The sequence below is a fragment of the Pristiophorus japonicus genome, chromosome 17, assembly GCF_044704955.1.
Source record: "Pristiophorus japonicus isolate sPriJap1 chromosome 17, sPriJap1.hap1, whole genome shotgun sequence".
Taxonomy (NCBI): Eukaryota; Metazoa; Chordata; class Chondrichthyes; family Pristiophoridae; genus Pristiophorus; species Pristiophorus japonicus.
Genome location: NC_091993.1, coordinates 12,817,783 through 12,838,817, shown reverse-complemented (window position 1 = coordinate 12,838,817; position 21,035 = coordinate 12,817,783). Strand labels below are relative to the sequence as shown.

The 21,035-nt window shown below is 45.1% G+C and overlaps 2 protein-coding genes across 3 annotated transcripts in view; one reads left to right on the top strand and one right to left on the bottom strand.

Moving 5' to 3' along the window:
* LOC139227553 (protein FAM227B-like) overlaps nt 1-9,371 on the top strand; it is a 408,664-nt gene extending 399,293 nt beyond the window's left edge. Inside the window, exon 16 of the mRNA XM_070858392.1 lies at nt 9,346-9,371. Coding sequence (XP_070714493.1) covers nt 9,346-9,351 — 6 coding nt within the window. The 3' untranslated portion in view covers nt 9,352-9,371. The remainder of the gene's footprint in view (nt 1-9,345) is intronic.
* galk2 (galactokinase 2) overlaps nt 1-21,035 on the bottom strand; it is a 166,215-nt gene that overhangs the window by 95,412 nt on the left and 49,768 nt on the right. The window lies entirely within an intron of this gene.

The following is a 21,035-nucleotide window of genomic DNA, read 5'->3' as shown; positions in this document are numbered from 1 at the left end:
TATCGCCAGGTTGCACGTTTGGTGGCCCAAAACACATGACTCCGAATTAGAGTCATGCGTACACCAATGCAACACTTGCTCACAGTTGAGCAACACATCCAGGGAGGCCCCATTGAGCCTGTGGTCATGGCCCTCCAAACCGTGGTCCAGGGTCCACATAGATTTTGCCGGCACTTTTCTTGGAAAGATGTTTCCAGTAGGAGTGTACGCTTACTCTAAATGGATTGAATGTATAATAATGTAATGTACGTCCACTGCCACCATTGAAAACCTCAGGGCCATGTTCGCCACCCATGGTTTGCCCGACGTCCTTGTCAGCGACAACAGACCATGTTTCACCAGCTCGGAATTCAATGAGTTCATAACCCGCAATGGCATTAAGCATGTCAGGTCTGCCCCATTTAAGCCCGCATCCAATGGTCAAGCGGAACAGGCAGTCCAAACCATCAAGCAGAGCTTGAAGTGCGTAACGGACGGCTCCATACAGACCCGGTTATCTCAGGTCCTGCTCAGCTACCGGACGCGCCCCCACTCGCTCACCGAGGTTCCCCCTGAATTGTTAATGAAGAGAGCACTCAAAACCAGGCTCTCCTTAGTCCACCCGGATCTCAATGATCACGTAGAAACCCGGCGGCACCGACATAACGCGTATCACGATCGTGCGGCTGTATCGCATGACATTGAGGTTAATGATCCTGCGTGGGTTCTCAATTACGGTCATGGTCCCAAATGGATTGCTGGCACTTTTTTAGCCAAGGAGGGGAATAGAGTGCTTGTTGTTAACATGTTGCATGGGCAAACGTGCAGAAATCACTGGATCAGACCAAACTGCGATTTACTGACAACCAAGACTTTACCATCTATGATCCACCAACACAAACCCAACCAGCAATCGACCTCGCTGTCAACCATGAGGATGAACCTACCATGCCAGACAGTCCGATCAAACCAACCGCGTTACCGTGTAACAATGATCCGACCAACTCACCCATGCCAGGACTTCAACTCAGGCGATCGACCCAGGAACGCAGAGCGCCAGATCACCTAAACCTGTAAATAACTTGTACATAAGACTTTTGGCAGGGGGGTGGGGGGGGAGAGAGTGATGTTATGTATGCAAACCTCACCAATGTGTAAGACTTGCCACCAGGGGGCCACACCTGTTGCAGACCTAAGGGTCACCTGTGCACCCTGGGCAAGCAGGTATAAAAGGCAATCTACCATGCTGCTTCCTCACTTTGGAGTGACATTAAAAAGAGACCAAGGTCACAATGGTTTGAGCTTACAACATAGTCTTGTGGAGTTATTCTGAACATAACAATGGTACCCTCACAATTTTGATCAGTTAATCAACCTGTAATGCATTCAACAATGGGCATACACAGGTAAAAGATACAATTCAATTAAGATTTTAATGTTGCTTTAAACCAGTCCATGAAATAATAAAAAATAAGTTCACATGCAATAGCCAGAAGCTGGTGCCTTAACAACACAGATGAAAGGCTGGTGAAGGGATTCACCTATTTACTTCCAAAAATGAGAGAAATTCCCAATAGTTGCGAAGAATTCTGGCTGGTCAATTTTAGTCTAATTCATATGAAATACTGCAACGACTACTCTAACGGATTATTGTAAAATGCATTTCTATGTTGTTTACAATCATGCCGATCTACTTAAATACAGTTTTTGTTGTCCCTCAGCCAAGACTCTACGTTTCCCCAGTGAGAATGACCACTGAGTACACAGAAATGAACTGTTCTCCTACTGAATTAAATTCCTTCGATAATTTTCAAAAAATAAGGCCACCCACTGTTTGGATTTAGTTGCTCTGTAATTGACTGCTACCATTGCATTATCCTACATTTATCATCATGATTCTGCTCCCCCACACACAATCCAAATGTAACCAATGCTGATGAGATATAACAGGAGCAGTTAAAGGGGCCAATTGTCTACGGCACAGTTTTACACTTTGAAGCTGGGGGCAAACATTTTGCATGTATAGTTTTTATAAAACTCAATATGTAGAATAATTAAAACAAAAAATAAGTGATACAATTTAAATTTAAAGAGCACTAAGGAGGAAGAGGTCAGCACCAACATGGAAATCATAGAGCTTGTATAACCCTAGAATACATCTATAATATATTTCATTTCAATGGTTCCCTTTACTGCACCAGATTTAAAGCAACCATTTAACTTCTCTGTTTTAGAAGCTGGTATTATGTAATTAACTTAAATACACATAAGATTTAATTACTTGTTTTCTTTCAAGTGAAATACAGTCCTATGAACTGTGATGTATGGTATGGCTTTTTTTGTCTAGCTTTATACCCAATTTGACAATGTCCTTTATTTTTTTTCTTCAAGATTTTGGCAGATTCATATGAATTAATTACGAAAATAAATTACCATTTGAAAACCCAATACATATGCAATCTTGAGGTTCAAGACAAAATATTATCAGCAATTACTTTTAAGAGTCAGATGTCAAACATGTTGTTGAAACAGTGACACAATTGTAATGTACTCAATCAAATTACCTGATGGCCATACAAGTGCCACAGCTTCTGCTGATAGTTGTACCTCAGGTTTTCCCTGGATTGAGTTTCTCATAATTATCACTAACTAAAAGAGAAAGAGGGGAAAAAACTTCCATTGTGTCCAATCATGGCCAATTCAAGATGAGCACTGTGCCATCCATGCAGCTCGCCCAAACTGCCCAACCCTCTTAGTTTAAGATTACCTTGAAGATACAAGAAGCACAGAGCGAGATAGGAAAGACAAATAACAAAAACTGTTTTAGAAACAGTTATTTAACTATTTTAGCACCTCAGGCAAGATTAATTGTCCTTGCATTATCAAGCTCTGGAGCCCGTTGATGAGTTTACTCATAAGCAGATCCTCTTCCTATTTTGACTTGATTGCGTTAGAGATGCGGCCATGTTGATCTTCAATATATGAGCTCTCAAATGGCTGAAAGAATACCTTTAAAACTAATTTACAGCCAATAAAAATTTTGTTTCTACATCCAACATGTCTGACAGCATTAAATGGGATGAAGGTAGATAAAATATATATTTTTTTAAAGTTTATTCATAGGGGTAAAAAGGATCACAAGATATGCTAGGTTAGATAGAAAAAAAGAACAGTTCAAAAATTGGATTCAGAAAGAATGGCACAAGTGAAAAAAGTGTTAACTAAGTAATCAGAATTGAAATCTGGGCTGGCGCTGTTCCCTGCATTTCTCCTGCAGCTGTCCTGCTGCAAAAATCATTTCCGTTGTTCCCCGGAAGGGACGAAATCCTGCGACTCTAGGAGAAGCTCCTCGACCCGGGGAGAAGACGGTTGAGGAGGACTCTAGTGACTACTTGCCCAGTGGTTGATAGCAGGGAGATTTCTCTGTAGTTGCCGCAGTCAGACTTGTCCCCTTTTTTAAAGATGGTCACGATCACTGCATCTCTGAGATCTCCGGCATGCTCTCCTCCCTCCAGATGAGAGAGATGAGGTCATGTATTCGCGCCAGTAGTACCTCTCCGCCATACTTCAGTGCCTCAGCAGGGATTCCATCCACTCCCTTAGCCTTGTTGTTTTTTTAAGCTGTCTTATGGCCTTTTCTACCTCATGTAGTGTTGGGGTCTCACTGAGGTGGCGGCGGGTAGCATGCTGTGAGATGGAGTCGAGAACACTCGAGTCAAAGGCAGAGTCTCGGTTGAGGAGATCTTCGAAGTGTTCCTTCCAGCGGGCCCTGACTGCCTCGGTGTCCTTGATGAGTGTTTCCCTGTTCTTGGCCAGGAGTGAGGTGGGGCCTTGGGAGTTTGGTCCGTATACAGTGCCAGCCCTTATACATGGCCTTCTTCGACATTACAAAGGCCTTCGACACTGTCAACCGCGAGGGTCTATGGAGCGTCCTCCTCCGTTTCGGATGCCCCCAAAAGTAAGTCACCATACTCCGCCTGCTCCACGACAACATTCAAGCCGTGATCTTTACCAATGGATCCATCACAGTCCCAATTCATGTCCGGACCGGGGTCAAGCAGGGCTGCGTCATCGCCCCAACCCTCTTCTCAATCTTCCTTGCTGCCATGCTCCACCTCACAGTTGATAAGCTCCCTGCTGGAGTGAAGCTAAAGTACAGAACCAGTGGGAAGCTGTTCAACCTTCGCCGTCTCCAGGCCAGGTCCAAGACCACTCCAACCTCTGTCGTCGAGCTACAGTACGCGGACGACGCCTGCATCTGTGCACATACAGAGGCTGAACTCCAGGACATAGTCGATGTATTTACCAAGGCGTATGAAAGCATGGACCTTACCTAAACATTAGTAAGTCAAAGGTCCTCCACCAGCCTGTCCTCGTCACACAGCACTGCCCCCCCAAACATCAAGATCCACGGCGTGGCCCTGGACAACGTGGAGCACTTCCCCTATCTCGGGAGCCTCTTATCAACAAGAGCAGGCATTGATGATGAGATCCAACACTGTCTCCAGTGCACCAGTGCAGCCTTCGGCCGCCTGAGGAAAAAAGAGTGCTTGAAGATCAGTCCCTCAAAACTGTCACCAAGCTCATGGTCTACTGGGCCGTAGTAATACCCACCCTCCTGTATGGCTCAGAGACATGGACCATGTACAGTAGACACCTCAAGTCGTTGGAGAAATACCACCAGCAATGACTCCGCAAGATCCTGCAAATCCCCGAGGAGGACAGATGCACAAACATTAGCGTCCTCGTCTAGGCCAACATCCCCAGCATTGAAGCACTGACCACACTTGATCAGCTCCGCTGGGCAGGCCACATAGTCCGACACGAGACACGAGACTCCCAAAGCAAGCGCTCTACTCGGAACTCGTCCACGGCAAATGAGCCAAATGCGAGCAGAGGAAACGTTACAAGGATACCCTCAAAGCCTCCCGATAATGTCCGACATTTCCACTGACACCTGGGAGTCCTTGGCCATAGACCGCCCTAAGTGGAGGAAGTGCATTCGGGAGGGCGCTGAGCTCCTTGAGTATCGTCGCCGAGAGCATGCAGAAATCAAGTGCAGACAGCGGAAGGAGTGTGCGGCAAACCAGGCTCCCTGTCCACCCTTTCCCTCAACGACTATCTGTCCGACCTGTGCCAGGGATTGTAGTTCTCGTATTGGACTGTACAGCCACCTAAGAACTCATGCTAAGAGTGGAAGCAAGTCTTCTCGATTCCGAGGGACTGTCAATGATGATGATGAATTGAAATGTTTACATTTTTTGCTAAACTTGTATTTCTGGTGTTCCCTTAGTAGTTAAAATTCATGTAACCAAACCCTAGAGACCAAAAGGTCACAGGTTCAACTCCTCGGCTGTGACAAGTTAGCAAATCTCAGCGGTCTCGCAGCAGAGCTACTATTGTCCTCAGTGCCCTGAACTAGAGGAGAAAATCAGCGTTCCAACTCCTGGTCATGATCCAGTGATTTCTGCTGAAATGTGCACGAGGCCGTCAACTGAAGAAAGGACTTAGCTTGGCAATGATACCCTGTGGTTGAATATCCTGCCAACACTCACTGATTAGACGCAAATATTATTAAACACAAGAGGGTGATTCACACCCATAGAACCATGCTCCAACAGAGTCAATACCTTCAGGAGAAGGGATAGAACACAGGCAAATAAATAGAATAAAAAATAAAATTGTGGTTTGCGTGTTTTTTTAGTTTCAGAGTTATTACTATAACAAAGCTAGTCCTGACATTGGACCAGCTTTATTACTGTAATATTTGTATTTATTTAGTTGTGTGAACTAAAAGCTTACAAAATTATCTGACCATGGATACAGTAATTTTCCTGGGTTGGGCAATAATCGAAGAGTTAAGCTGTTGACTTCACAGCCTTGTGATCACAGATTCAAGCTACAGACCTCCTAAATCCACCAGCCAGAATTAGCACAAGTTCTAGGCTTTCTTTCCAGACCCGCATGCTTTTTCACCTCACAGAAGTAGAGCGTTTCATAACCAAGAGAGAAAATTGACATAATTGGGTACATGTTTTGATCCCATTACTGAGGTTACAGGACCAGTGCACTCAGTCAGCTCTGTGCTCATTTAAGTTAGAAATGGCCAACCCTACCAAATATTTTGGATCGTTCTCAACCTAGATTAGGCCTCGAGAACATCTGCAAGCTCCAACCTAGATTAGGCCTCGAGAACATCTGCAAGCTCCAACCTAGATTAGGCCTCGAGAACATCTGCAAGCTCCAACCTAGATTAGGCCTCGAGAACATCTGCAAGCTCCAACCTAGATTAGGCCTCGAGAACATCTGCAGTTCTTAAAGGGGCTACAGCTGCCATCAAAAGAGGGGTTATTTTTGCTTGGAGCACTGAAGCACATAACTACTTAGAGGAAATTGGGACTGTAGTGAAACTGGTCCAGAGTGACCATCTGCATGTATGGAGTTGAGTTTCGGCCGCCCGCTAGAACAGTGCACATCGGAGAGGCCCACCTAATTTATAGAACAAAAATTGCGCCGAATACTTACCTCGCGATTCTCCGATAGCTGTAGGCCCAATTCCACCTCGGCGCGGCGCAGCAGGAGTTGCTGGGGGCGGAGCTACAACCCTGCGCCAAAAACAGTGCCGGCAGCTGGGCGCGTGCGCAGTAGCTGCCGGTGTCCTGTCTCTGGGGCGACGACCCTATCCCAGGCCGAAGGGACGTCGCTCCTATCCCCGGCCAAGTGGCCTGCGCATCTTACCTCGGCGGTGGGGCCCGCCCGCCCGGCCTCTCACTGGGGGGGGGGGGGGGGCCCCGCCCGAAGAGACGTCGGCAGCCCGGCATCGGGAGCGTGCGGGTTCCGCCCGAAGTCCTCGGCGGGTCCCGGCTTCCTCAACGTCGAGGGAGCCCGCCCACCCTGCATCTCGCTGGGGCGGGCCCCGCCCGAAGAGTCAGCGGCGGCGGCAACCCGGCATCGGCTGCATGCGGGGCTTCTCCGTCGTCTTCTCTCTTCCCCCTCCTCCTCTCTTCTCCCGCCCCCCCCCCCCCCAATCATCCTCTCTTTCCCCCCCTCCCCCATCTTCTTTTCTTCCCCCCGCCATCATCTTTTCTCTCTCTCTCTCTCTCTCTCTCTCTCTTCCCCCACCCATCTTCTCCCTGGTGCTGCAGTAAGCGAGTAGAAATAATTTTTTATTTATTGAGTGAGGTTTAATTTTTTTTTTATTTTTAATTTATTTGGATTGATTTATTGTTTGATTTATTGATTTATTTATTTATCATTTATTATTGATGGCTCTTTATTTGTAAAAGTGAAGTGTTTAATGTTTGTAAACCCCCCTCCCCACCTTGTTCCCTACGCCTGATTTTCTAAGTGTAGGCAAGGTTTTTCTGAACGTACAAAAATCTACACTTACTCCATTCTAAGTTAGTTTGGAGTAAGTTTTCGCTGCCTAAACTTGCAAAACAGGCGTAAGTGGCCAGACACGCCTCCTTTTGGAAAAAAAATCTGTTCCAAAATGAAACTGTTCTAACTCACTAGAACTGGAGCAAACTAAAGGGCAAGAATTGCAATTTCTAAGATACTCCATTCTAAACTATTTGCTCCAAAAAAAAGGAGTAACTAAGGCCAAAACTTGACCCCATTAACTGGGTGGTCCAGTTCTGCAGGTGGCTCTCCTAATACTAGTTCAATCTAAAATTATTAATTTTCTGTTGGGGCGGGCATAAAATGTCTTAATACCTATTGACACACAAAATGGAAAATATTTTATCTTTTGTTGTTATCAGCTTGTTCATAAATAAACATAGAATTATGAAATTTAAAAGACTTTTAGCTCCCCATTACAATTGCAAAAAGCAGCTGGATATTTATATCTGTACAATACTGCATTAAGCAGTTTTGCTAAATGGACCATGGATGTGAATTCAAATGTTTAATTTTGACCATAGATAGTAAATTACAGTAGAAAACATCTGACAACCAGCTTTATGAATTCTCTAACACCTGGTATGATTTCAGTTGAATAAGTTCAGGCTTTACCCTGGCTGCTGGCCAAGTTTAAAAAAAAAAATCAGGTTTCAACTCTGCTTAAATTGTCCAATATAAGTCTGGTTTCTCAAGCATAATAAACTGGAGACTCTTTACTGTCAGGCAGGCAGCTATAATCAACTAGAGCAATTTAGCTTGAAATTGACTAAATTATCTCAATAGCTGATGTACAAAAATCTTGCCAAAGATAGTTAAAATGATCTGAGGTAACCTTGGTGCTAATTACAGTATTCTCATGAGCGTACAAAATTCTTATCTTAAATGTTTGTAGTAAATTAACAGAATAAAAACATGCTAGCAACAAGACTAAACATTCATGATAAAAACAGCAAAACATTCCAAAATCAAAACCGGATTAGCCATGTTTTACTTCCGTACCATAATCACCAAGAGTAATATGGAAAGACAGATAACAAAATACTATGGCTCCATTACTATTTACTGCTCTAATTATTACCATTTTCTATTAGAGTTATTAATTTATAAAAGATTGCCAAGAAAAATACTGCATCTGCACACATACTGAGCAACAGAGTCGAAAAAAATCTTGTGAATTGAGGCCTCGCTCCAATTTGTAGAATAATCATTTATCTAATGTGATTAACACAAGAGGATTGGTGATTTTTGCAAAATAAAACACAAAGTGCCTCTGATTGAGTTAAATACAGGTGCCACATGCACATGAATGGCAGTACAACAGTAGCTTATTTTGCATGAATGATTACTCTTTGAATGATTCATATTTGCTCTGCTGGTGAAAGGCTCTGGAGTGAAATGCACAGTACCACGTGGAGGCTCAACATTAACAAAAAAAGTGGGAAAAATTGACCCTTCCTACATCATTGACTAGTTATCTTGTTATCGTGTCAGCTGTGGCTCAGTGGACAGCATTCTCGCCTCTGAGTCAGAAGGTTGTGGGTTCAAGTCGGACTCCAGAGACTTGAGCACAAAAATCTAGGCTGACACTCCAGTGCAGTGCTGAGGGAGTGCTGCACTGTTGGGATGCCATATTTCGGATGAGACATTAAACCGAGGCCCCATCAGCTCTCTCAAGTGGACGTAAAAGATCCCAAGGCACTATTTCAAAGAAGAGCAGGGGAGTTATCCTTGGTGTCCTGGCCAATATTTATCCCTCAATCAAAATAACAAAAACAAATTATCTGGTCATTATCACATTGCGGTTTGTGAGAGCTTGCTGTGCGCAAATTGGTTGCCGCATTTTCTACATTACAACAGTAACTACACTCCAAAAGTACTTCATTGGCTGTAAAGCTCTTTGGGACATCCAGTGGTCGTGAAAAGCGCTATATAAATGCAAGTCTTTCTTTTTATCTTATCCAGGCTTGACTGCACTACCGATGAGATCATTCACCCTACTTTCTCGCAAGTTTCTTATGTTTTAAAATACACCAAAGATTGATTTAATTACATCTGTCACATGATGATATTAATCTTCAGCGTTATACGCCTTGACTGCCTGGCAAAATAAATTGTGGAGCTGCTTTTCAGAGTATGGGAGGAAGGTAGGAAACCGGGCAAGCAGAAATAAAGTGATTTATTTTTTATTTATTGGGATTAAAATTTTTGTTTAAGCATTTTCAACTGAGAGACACTAAGGATATTTAACAAAGTTCATCACTGCTATAGGCACTGATAAATTTGTATTTATTCCAAGTGTTAGTATGAATATAGACATTTAAGTTGCAATGAATCCAGGTACTTCTAATTCTTTGAGAGAAAATTACTAGCACAACTTCATAAAAATAAATCTATCTGGATATTAAAAATCCTTGTCTGCAGTCAATGTTGTGACTGCACTGGTTGTCATCCTTTCCTTATTCACCAATTCACAATCTTATTCACCAATCCACAATCTTATTCCACATAACCTGGAGTTATTTTCGATCCAATCACATTGCAGCAAAGAAAAAAATGCTCATGCGGCTGCCATGACAGTTCCTTATACTCAGCCTGCTAAATTATCCTGAAAATAAATTCACAATATCCAAAAAAATTAATACACAAACTGATACATTCCAACATTAAATCACTATTTTGTCTCTTCCCCAACACAAAGTCAACATCCTCAGTCTCAGATACGCCCTTCTATGCTAATAAACAGCACCACACCCCTTTACTTTAAGGATCAGCTAAACTCAGGTCCAATGTCCTAAAGACAAATGCAAGTGCAGGAGACAAAATGATGACATATCCATCCCTCCACACCATCCTGTGGCAGCTGGTCAATTGTGTTTTCCCATTGCCGTAACTCTCCACTTGATAAAGAAAGACTGGCATTTATATAGCCCTTTTAACAATCTCAGGGCGTCTCAGAGCACTTTACAGCCAAGGAAGTACTTTTAAAGTGCAGCCAATGAAGTACCTTTGAAATGCAGTCACTGTTGTAATGTAGAACCAGCTCCAACTGCGCCCCATTTTCTCCCTTGCATGCATTTGGCCAAGAATGCAGGTAGTAAAGATAGAAGAATGGAGGGGGTGGGGGGAGAAAGAGGAAGAATAGATACAAAGTAAGACAGTGAGAAACAGAAAGGGAAAGGTTAAGAGTGGTGAAGAATCACAGGGGGGAAAAAAAGGAAATAATACAGACTGAGAGGAGCGACAAAGCACTTCCTACAGGAGGCCCCATCCCTTTTTAAGTTGGCGTGTATTCTGGTGCCTCCAAGTAACAAGCAAATTGTTGCAATCCGCAAAGAGCTCCAATGCAATCAGTCTGACCTCAGCCTCACAGGCCCAAAGGCAGGTCCCAAGTGCTTCTGTCCCCCTCCCACCCCAATGGATAAAACAAAGCCCTCAAAAGAAAAGTGTCAGGCTTCAATGAGGAACAAAGTAATAACATCAGTTCAGTACAAATAAATGTCCCATTACTACCCATCAGATCTACTGATCTTAAAAATATTCAAATTAAACCTGCTGTTGAAAATTATTTACTATTCATTAAAGAAGGAACTTTATTGAAAACTCTAGATTGTAACAGATTTTAGTATCAGCTTTCAGCTTTGCACATGGAACAAAATAGCGTGCCATACAAGCATAAATCAGGAAAACTACTTCTGGGTAATGCTAAAAACAGTAAGTCCTTATTATACGTGAGACTAATTAAAGTTACCATCTGCTTCAACTTTGCATGCTAAGTTCCAATTTGCTGTTATTTCACATATGTTTTGTATGGTAATGGCACTTATTTTCATCAGGAGCTGGGACATGTTTGTCAGACATTATCTGGTTGTCATCAGAGCCACCAGAATTAAACAGTGATGTTATCTGTTCTATTAACTGTTGCTCTCATTTCTGTACTGTGTATGGCTCAGAGTGTTTGATAAAGATTTGCCACAAGTGTGGTTTCAACGTGCTCCACTTCCCAGTTGTGTTTTTGGAATAAACAAGTCTGACACACAGACTGCTTTTTGAACAACAGAATTCCACAAACGGTGGGAAGTTTGCCCAGAACGTTTCATAAGACCATTTCTCGAATTCTTTACAACTTCAACAGATTGAAATAACGTAACATTTAATTTATTAATCTGTCTGCACTTTATAACATAATTCACAATACTGTTCACCAATTTTACTAATAAGAATGAAAATCTGGTTTTCTGTTGCTTTCAGTCTGAGGGCCCTATTTTATACATTTTCTGTGATGGCATAAATTAACTTTACCACAAAGCACAATTTAAAAGTATACTTCTATAATGTTTTTCACTGATACAAGGTAGAGCAGAGGATCTATGAGCCACATAATGAGCAGTACAATGCAAAGATGTAGGTAGAAAACTTTAAATTGTGCACACCTTTTCCAAATCCTGCTCTCACACACACACACACACACACATTTTTAAAAAATTTGTTCCTGGGTTACGGGCATCACTGGCAAGGCCAGCATTTATTGTCCATCCCTAATTGCCCTCGAGAAGGTAGTGGTGAGCTGCCTTCTTGAACCGCTGCAGTCTGTGTGCTGAAGGTACTCCCATACTGCTGTTAGGGAGGGAGTTATAAGATTTTGGCCCAGTGACAATGAAGGAACAGCAATATACTGCCAAGTCAGGATGTTGCATAATTTGAAGGGGAACTTGCAGGTAATGGTGTTCCCATGTGCCTGCTGCCCTTGTCCTTCTAGGTGGTGGAGGTCACGGGTTTCGGAGGTGCTGTCAAAGAAGTCTTGGTGAGTTGCCGCAGTGCATCCTGTAAATGGTACACACTGCAACCATGGTGTGCCGGTGGTGGAGGGAGTAAATGTTTAAGGTGGTGGATGGGGTGCCAATCAAGTGGGCTGCTTTGTCCTGGAAGGTGTTGGGCTTCTTCAGTGTTGTTGGAGCTGCACTCATGCAGACAAGTGGAGAGTATTCCATCACACTCCTGACTTGTGCCTTGTGGAAAGGCGTTGGGAGTCAGGAGATGAGTCACTCGCCACAGAATACCCAGCCTCTGACCTGCTCTTGTGGCCACATTAGTTATATGGCAGGTCCAGTTAAGTTTCTGGCCAATGGGTGATCCCCAGGATGTTGGTGGTGGGGGATTTGGCGATGGTAATGCTGTTGAATGTCAAGGGACTGTGGTTAAGACGCTCACTTGTTGGAGATAGTCATTGCCTGGCACTTGTGTGGTGCAAAGTTTACTTGCCACTTCTCAGCCCAATCCTGAATGTTGTCCATGTCTTGCTGCATGTGGGCGTGGATTGCTTCATTATCTGAGGAGTTGCGAATGGAACTGAACACTGCAATCATCAGAGAGCAGCCCCACTTCTGACCTTATGATGGAGGGAAGGTCATTGATGAAGCAGCTGTAGATGGTTGGGCCTAGGACACTGCCTACAGTAATGTCTTGGGGCCGAGATGATTGACCTCCAACAACCACAACCATCTTTCTTTGTGCTAGGTATGACTCCAGCCAGTCGAGAGTTTTCCCCCTCGATTCCCATTGACTTTAATTTTACTAGGGCTCCCTGATGCCACATTTGGTCAAATGCTGCCTTGATATCAAGGGCAGTCACTCTCACCTCACCTCTGGAATTCAGCTCTGTTGACCATGTTTGGACCAATGCTGTAATGAGGTCTGGAGCTGAGTGGTCCTGCCGGGCAAGGTGACCACTGTTCTTCAACATTCTAAATGAAGACGGATCAGAACCCTTTTGAATAAAATCATCATCTCCTGGTCACTCAGTCCCTCCGCTTTAGACTATGTGTATAGCAAATTTGTCCTTTCATTCAATACATTTCCTTGGAGGAACCCCCAAAAAACAGTAACTATGCCCTTGAATGGGAATATGGGGATGTCTTTACAAATCTAGAGAGCAATTTGCAATAAAATATTGAAGGTTCCACATTAGTTGGCACTTTTATTTATATGGGGAATGCAGTGGCAATATTATCGTACATTTATTTGTAGACCGTTCACTACATGCCTTTGGAAATACATCTGTGAAAAGTGGTAACCAATATACTATGCTGCAAGTGTTCCTCTGAAAAACTGCTTTAACAAGAAATTCATAATGAAATTCATATTGGAAACGATGCATTGAAATAAAATAAGTGAAAAAAATTTGGAATTGTATGTAATGCAGGCACCACTCCAACCAGTTTCATCTTTTTACGGGTTCGATTACTCTAGATTTAAAGTTTAAAATTCTCATGCTCGTGTTTAAATCCCTACATGGCCTTGCCTCTTTCCATCGCTGTAACCTTCTCCAGCTCTACAATCCCCCCCCCCCGAATTCACCGTTCCTATGACCCTGACTGCTTGTGCATCTCTCGTTCCTTTGCTCGACCACTGACAGCCATGCCTTCAACTGCCTAGCCCCACGTTCTGCAAATCCCTCACAAAGCACTGAAAGAGGGATTTCCCTCTCCTCCTTCGAGACACTCCTTAAAACCCACATTTTTGACCAAGCATTTGGTCTCTCCACCAAAATTTTCTTTCTTTGGCTCAATGTCCAATTTTTCTGATTATACTCCCGTGAAGCGCCTTGGGCCATTTTTCTAAATTAAAGGCTCTACATAATTGCAAGTTGTGAAGTTTATTTTCTCTTTTACATTATGGCTTCATGTCTTTCCAGATAGCCTTCAGTTTGGTGTCTTGATATAGCCAGCAATTTGTCTTAGCCATTGTCCATGCAGTTTCATAATAAATGTAATCTTCAACTAATATAAAAAATTGCTCCCATTCTGAAGCCTGTAAACAATGTTATTATACTGTCAGCAAGTTGCTCCATTCCAGTTGCTGCACATTTCAGATTTCCTTGCTCGCTACAAGAAACTCATGAAATGAAGATATGATCCTATAACACCTCTTTGGCCTATCACCACTTTCTTTTCAAATGTCAAGGAGATGGGTCTCAAAGCGCTTAACAGCCAATGAAGTATTTTTTGGAGTGTAGTCACTGTTGTAATGTAGGTAACACGGCAGCCAAATTGCGCACAGCAAGCTCCCACAAACAACAAAGTGATAATGACCAGATAAACTTTTTTTTGTTATGTTGATTGAGGGATAAATATTGGCCAGGACACTGGGGAGTACTCCCCTGCTCTTCTTCGAAAAAGTGCCATGGGATCTTTTTCGTCCACTTGAGAGAGCAGACGGGGCCTCGGTTTAACGTCTCATCCGAAAGACGGCACCCTGGACAGTGCAGCGCTCCCTCAGAACTGCACTGGGAGTGTCAGCCTAGATTTTTTTGTGTTCAAGTCCCTGAAGTGGGACTTGAACCCACTGACAATAATGGTGAGGGGCACGGGGATCTGTTATACGTCCTCAGTAAGTGATTCTTCTCTTTATCTTCATAAAAGTTGCCGATCGACAAAAGCTGTCTAATACTTGATTAATAGCATGTACTCTTTCATGGATATATTTTGGGAATTAAACCCCATGTTCTAAAAATGCTTAGAACAGCACTCAAAATGTAACTTCATGAACAAATGATTGATTGCCTACGTGTCTTGAAACACCTGCTTCGAATGATCAGCTTTTTTCCCTACTTGGGGTAAAGGTTAAAAAGTTCAATATTGGAGGTATTTTTTAAAATCCTGTATTTCCATGTAAGATCTCAATAGTATCAACTATTACAATAATTCTGAAGGATGTAAACTGACAGTCTTTGGAAAGCAAGCAAAAACTAGAAAGCTGGATTTTTCTTCGTTAGCTGTGTATCTGACACAAAGCATTCCCAAGCTTAAACACCAAACAATGGGCCCAAGTTTCGGGCCGCACCTAGAACGGCGCAGCCCCGACCTGGACGCCCGTTTGTCGCGCCACAACGTGTGCCCAAAAAAAACCTTCCAGATTCTCCGGCTCCCTGCTGGTCCTTTTGAGTCGGGCGCGGCGCAGTACGAGCTATAGGGGGCGGAGCCAGGTCCCTGCGCTGAAAACAGTGCCGGGACCTCTGCACATGCGCGCTACAGTGGGCGCGCATGTGCAGTAGCTCCAGGCGCCCAAAACTGTGTGGGAGGGGCCCGAAGCACGCAGCCCCTAGCCCTGGCCAAATGGGCTCACTGGGGCTGCGTGGATAAGGCTCCTCCCACGCCCAGCTCCTGCTTCCTCCCCACCCGACTCGACTCCCGCTCACCCCCACCCCCCTGCCCCGACCTCCCTCCCTCCAACCACCCCCCCAACCCGACCCGCGCTCCCGACCCCACCCCGGACCGGACCCGACCTGACCTCCCTCACCCCCGCCCCCGACACGAACCGACCCGCGCTCCCTCCTTCCCTCCCCCCCACCCGACCCGAACCGACCTCCCTCCCACCACCCCGCCCCCCCCCCTGGACTGGACCCGACCCAACCTGACCTCCCTCCCCCCGCCAACACGAACAGACCTCCGCTGCCTCCCTCCCCGACCTCCATCCTCCTCCCCTCCCCCCCCGGCCCGACCCGTGCTCCCGACCGCCGCCGCCGCCGCCCCCCCCCCCCCCCCCCCCCCCGGACCTGACCCGACCCGCGCTCCCCCCGCCCGCCTTCTCCTTTCCCCCCCAACCCCCTTCTCCTTTCCCCCCGCCTTCTCTCCTTTCCCCCCCGCCTTCTCTCCTTTCCACCCCCCGCCTTCTCTCCTTTTCCCCCCCCCCGCCTTCTCTCCTTTCCACCCCCCCGCCTTCTTTCCTTCTCCCCCCCGCCTTCTTTCCTTCTCCCCCCCCCCCTCTCTTTTCCCCTTTCCCCTTCCCTTCCCCCTCTCCCCCCTTCCCCCTTCCCCCCCTCCCCTCGCTGTCAGAAACACAGACACTGACAGACAGAGAGTGAGAGACACACACAGACAGACAGAGAGATAGAGACACACTGGGGGGGCATCCCAGCACGCTGTTGGAGGGCTCCCGGTGCTGCAGTCGGTAAGTAGAAAATGTTTTATTTATTAATTTTTTTTGATTGATTTATTGATGTTTTTATCATTTATTATTGATGATGGCTCTTTATTTGTAAAACTGAAGTGTTTAATGTTTGTAAACTTCCCTTTAAACCCCCCCCCCACCCCCATTCCCTACACCTGATTTGTAACCTACGCCTGATTTTCTAAAGTGTAAAGTGTAGATAAGGTTTTTTCCAGCGTACAAAAATCTTCACTTACTCCATTCTAAGTTAGTTTGGAGTAAGTCTTCACTGCCGAAACTTTGAAAACAGGCGTAAGTGGCCGGACACGCCCCCTTTTGAAAAAAAAATTCTGTTTCAAAGTGAAACTGTTCTAACTGACTAGAACTGGAGCAAACTAAATGCCGAGAATTTGAATTTCTAAGATACTCCGTTCTACACCAGTTGCTCCAAAAAATCAGGAGCAACTGAGGCTGAAACTTGGGCCCCAAGCTACTGAGAAATGCAGACAATGTTTCTGTTTTCTCAATATGTAGTGCATACTCTCGCTCCACAGGGACACAAACTCTTATTGAAGTCTGGAGAGCTTAGGCAAGGATTGACAAGAAAAAAAGGCTGAGGAACCCATTCCCCCACTCCCAACGAGTGCACAGAGGTACTGCTATAATTTAATAATTTAAAACAATATAGCTTACCAACAGAGAATGCTTCCCATTAGGGCACCAGCTCGAGTGTAGAGAGCTTGACAGAATCCTTTGAAACTGCAGCAGTGAAAATAACAGAAAGCTACTGTGAAATGCAGACTTGTGTTTTCCCAATATGGAGTGCACACTCTCTCTCCAGAGAGACACATCTCCCTTTATCCAAGTCTAGAGAGCTTAGGCAAGGATTGACAAGAAAAAAGAATGACAACAAAACTAGCAGAGGCCTAATAGCGGGTTTTTCATCCTGAATTTAGTGCTGAAATGATGGGAAATTTTGTTTAACAATTGAAAAACACAATGGGCCCGAAATTCATCGACATACCACCCACTGGCGCCAAAAAATAAGTACATACTGCAGACACACTGCCCGGTGGAAATTTCATGAGTGACATACCACCGGGCGGTATGTACACCACACGCCCATGTAGAACCACCCACATACTGCCCAAAAGTGCAAGTTTCATGACATACCGCCAACATACCTCCGGAACTGCATACCATCCTGGAGAAGATGCTTTTAAGTGGATCTTAAGTGGGCAGTATGGACATTGATATTAGACAGATATTTATAGTTCTCTACAGTTTGATGTACTTTTAAATGGATTGTAGTATTTTCTAGTGTTAGACAATAATATAAATGGTCTAATAAAGCCTTATTTACTCCTTTATTAATTAACTATAATATAAAATGTATTCGTCTCTCTCACCGGCCCCCCCCCAATCTCTTTCCCCCTCCCCAGTCTCTTCCACACCCCCAGTCTCTTCCACACCCCCAGTCTCTTCCACACCCCCAGTCTCTTCCACACCCCCAGTCTCTTCCACACCCCCAGTCTCTTCCACACCCCCAGTCTCTTCCACACCCCCAGTCTCTTCCACACCCCCAGTCTCTCTCTCTCTCCCCCCGCCACAGCGATCTCCACCCCCCTCCCTCCCCTCCTCCCCCCCTTCCTCTCCTCCCCCACTCCCCCCCTCCTCCTCCTCTCACCCCTCCCCCCCCACCAGTCTCTGGCCTCTCATCGGTGCCTCTTGGGAGGGCGGAGTTTGACAGCCGCACGCCGCGTGCACGCACACAACACGGGAGGCAAAGATTTCCGAGTTGAAAGGCCTCCTCCGCCGGCCACCGCCCGCTACCTCGGAGAAAACCGGGATGAATCTCCCGCTCACTTGGCCCCAGTGGTACCGGGTGGTAAAAAATGACACCGCCCGGGGACCCGAAAAATGGGCGGAACTTGGGTTTCGCCAAATTCGGGCCCAATGAATTGGTAACCTGCTTTTGTTACCTTATAATAATGTTTAAATTGTTTGATAAAGATATTCCATTAAAACTAACCTATATCCCATGGCATTGCTTACAGATAAAGCCCCTCCACCTTCCCCTCTCCCCCGCACCCCGCATGTAACCCTCTTTTGTTTCTCTGTCCGACTCTCACATAATTTCTCTCTGACATCTGTTCTTGGTAGTCTGTCGTATCCAACAAAGGCGTTGATGTGCTAATCATCAATGGCATGTGTCTTCAAGTGGCTGTATTGGCCAATTCTGGATGCACATAGTCTCTTGCACGTCAGACAAGGGAAGTTCGATGTGCCTGATGCTGACAGTACTGCCACCTGATGTCGTCTATCTCTAGTGTCCCGCAGGCGTTGACATCGACTTTCTTCGAAGGTCTGGCAGACAGTCCTCGTGAGGGTTCGCCACTGGATTTTATTAGCTGCTGTATTCTCGAGGTCCTTTGGTCGGATGCCACAGTCGAATGCCAAGGAGGTTAGCCTTGATGCAATCGTTGTAGCACTTGCGGGGGCGCCCCTGGTGTCTTTGACCTTCACAGAGCTCGCCGTGAAGAAGCTAAATGAGGGATCCTCGACTCATCCATGCGGATGACATGTCCAGCCCTCCGGAACTGGGCTCGTATGATCATCACCTCAATGCTAGTTGATTGTGCTCTCTCCAGAACCTCAAAGTTTGACACCTGGTCTTGCCAGCGTATATGGAGTATAGATCTGAGACTGCGCATATGGAAAGCTTCCAACTTTTTGATGCGACGCCTGTAGGGTGTCCAGGTCTCACATCCATAAAGGAGAGATGAGAGAACGACTGCTCTATACACCAACAGTTTAGTTGACAGTCGGATGTGGTGGTGACTCAACACCTTAGTGCGCAAGTGACCAAGTGCCTGGCTGGTTTTACAGATCCTTGCATCAATCTCCTTGTCCAAGGACCCATCGCTTGAGATGGTGCTGCCAAGGTACTTGAAGCTGTCCACTGACTTTAGTTGTATACTGCCGATGAAGACTGTGGGAGCAGGTGCTGTGGTGCCAGGGGCAGGCTGATAGAGAACCTTGGTTTTACTAAGGCTGATGGTTAGGCCAAACAATTCTGTTGCCTCAGCAAATTTGCTGAGTAGGAATTGTAGGTCACTCTCCTTGTGTGCCATAAGGGCAAAGTCGTCAGCAAAGAGTGCCTCTCGGATGAGTCGTTTCCGTACTTTGGTCTTTGCAGCAAGGCGCCGGAGGTCGAACAGTGAACCATCTAATCGATATTTCAGGTAGACCCCAAACTCCAAGTCTTTTATGGCATAGTTCAAGACGCAGGTAAAGAATAGGTTGAACAGAACTGGAGCGAGTACACAACCTTGTTTCACTCCATTTGAGATGGCAAATGGGGCCGTGGTTGTGCGGTCTGGGAGCACTTCACCTGTCATGTTGTCCTGAAACAGCTCAATGATGTGGACAAACTTCCTTGGGCACCCAAGTTTCGTCAAGATTGACCACAGCGCTGCTCTGTTGACAGTATCAAAGGCCTTGGTGAGGTCAATAAATACAGCGTACAGGTCCAGGTTCTGCTCAATGCACTTCTCCTGCACTTGTCTGAGTGCAAAGATCATGTCCGCTGTGCTCCGACCAGGTCTACTTCAATGTGTAACTTAAAAAAAATTATTTTCACAGTTTTTGTTTATTACTTGCATCAGAATGCATGTCTATACATCCCCACAAGTCCAAAAGCACTATGTATTTCATTATGGCTATGTGGGTAACAGGGCTTTCCCTCCACTCGCGTGGTTAGAGGTGGTCCGTGCCAAGGCCTGTAAGTGGAGTAAAAGTGGCCCCAAGACTGAGAGTTGAGACAGGAGCTGGGAGAAGACCTGCTAATTATTTTGGAGAGGTAAAATACTGCATAATCAAGAACAAGGCCAAAATTTAACCTATAGTTTTGAAGTAGTGAATAGTTCTAAAGTCAGAAGCAGACCATCAGCGAATTAAAATTAAATAACTTTACACTCAAATGAGTTCTCTATAGTAAAATGATGTACTTATATTAGTATTTTGAAGCAGACTGTAAGAGAAATTAAGCCTTTGAAACTTTAAACAGATGGTGATAATAAAACATGCAATTAATTTAATGACGGTCAAATGATTCCAGAAGATTGCATATTTATGAAATCCACAATCACACACACCGGACCGGCAAGCCCTTCGAGCGGGGCTGGGTTGGAGGTAAGTTGCTGCTATGTGTTTTTCAATTCTTTTAATGTGTTGGGAGCTGGCTGTATGCTTCACTTTGCAGCCTCAGCTCACATTGTGTCCCTGGTTACCATGGCAACCCGATCTTTTTGGCGCAGATCAAGGCTCCACCCCCAAAACTAAAAGTCAGGTTACGCCATGCCAAAATGAAGAAATCCAACGGGGAAAACTTACAATATTTTTTTTTGGCGTACTTAGGCCCCCCCAAAAAATCGGGTGTAACTCTTCAAGTACACCAAAAAAAAATGCTTTGGGGAAAATTGAGCCCTCAGTTACAGTAAATTGTGCAGCAAAAGGCATACCATCCTAATGCAGTTACTTATGTTGGTCAATGCAACAGCCATACTGCACAGCAAGATCCCACAAACAGCAATGAGATAACTGACTGGTTAATTTATTTTTGGTGGAGTTAGTTGAGGGAAGATTGTTGCCCAGAGTACTGGAAGAACTCTGAACAGGTAGGCAGGAAATCAGTTTAACATTGCTTTCAAAGACAATGCAGCACT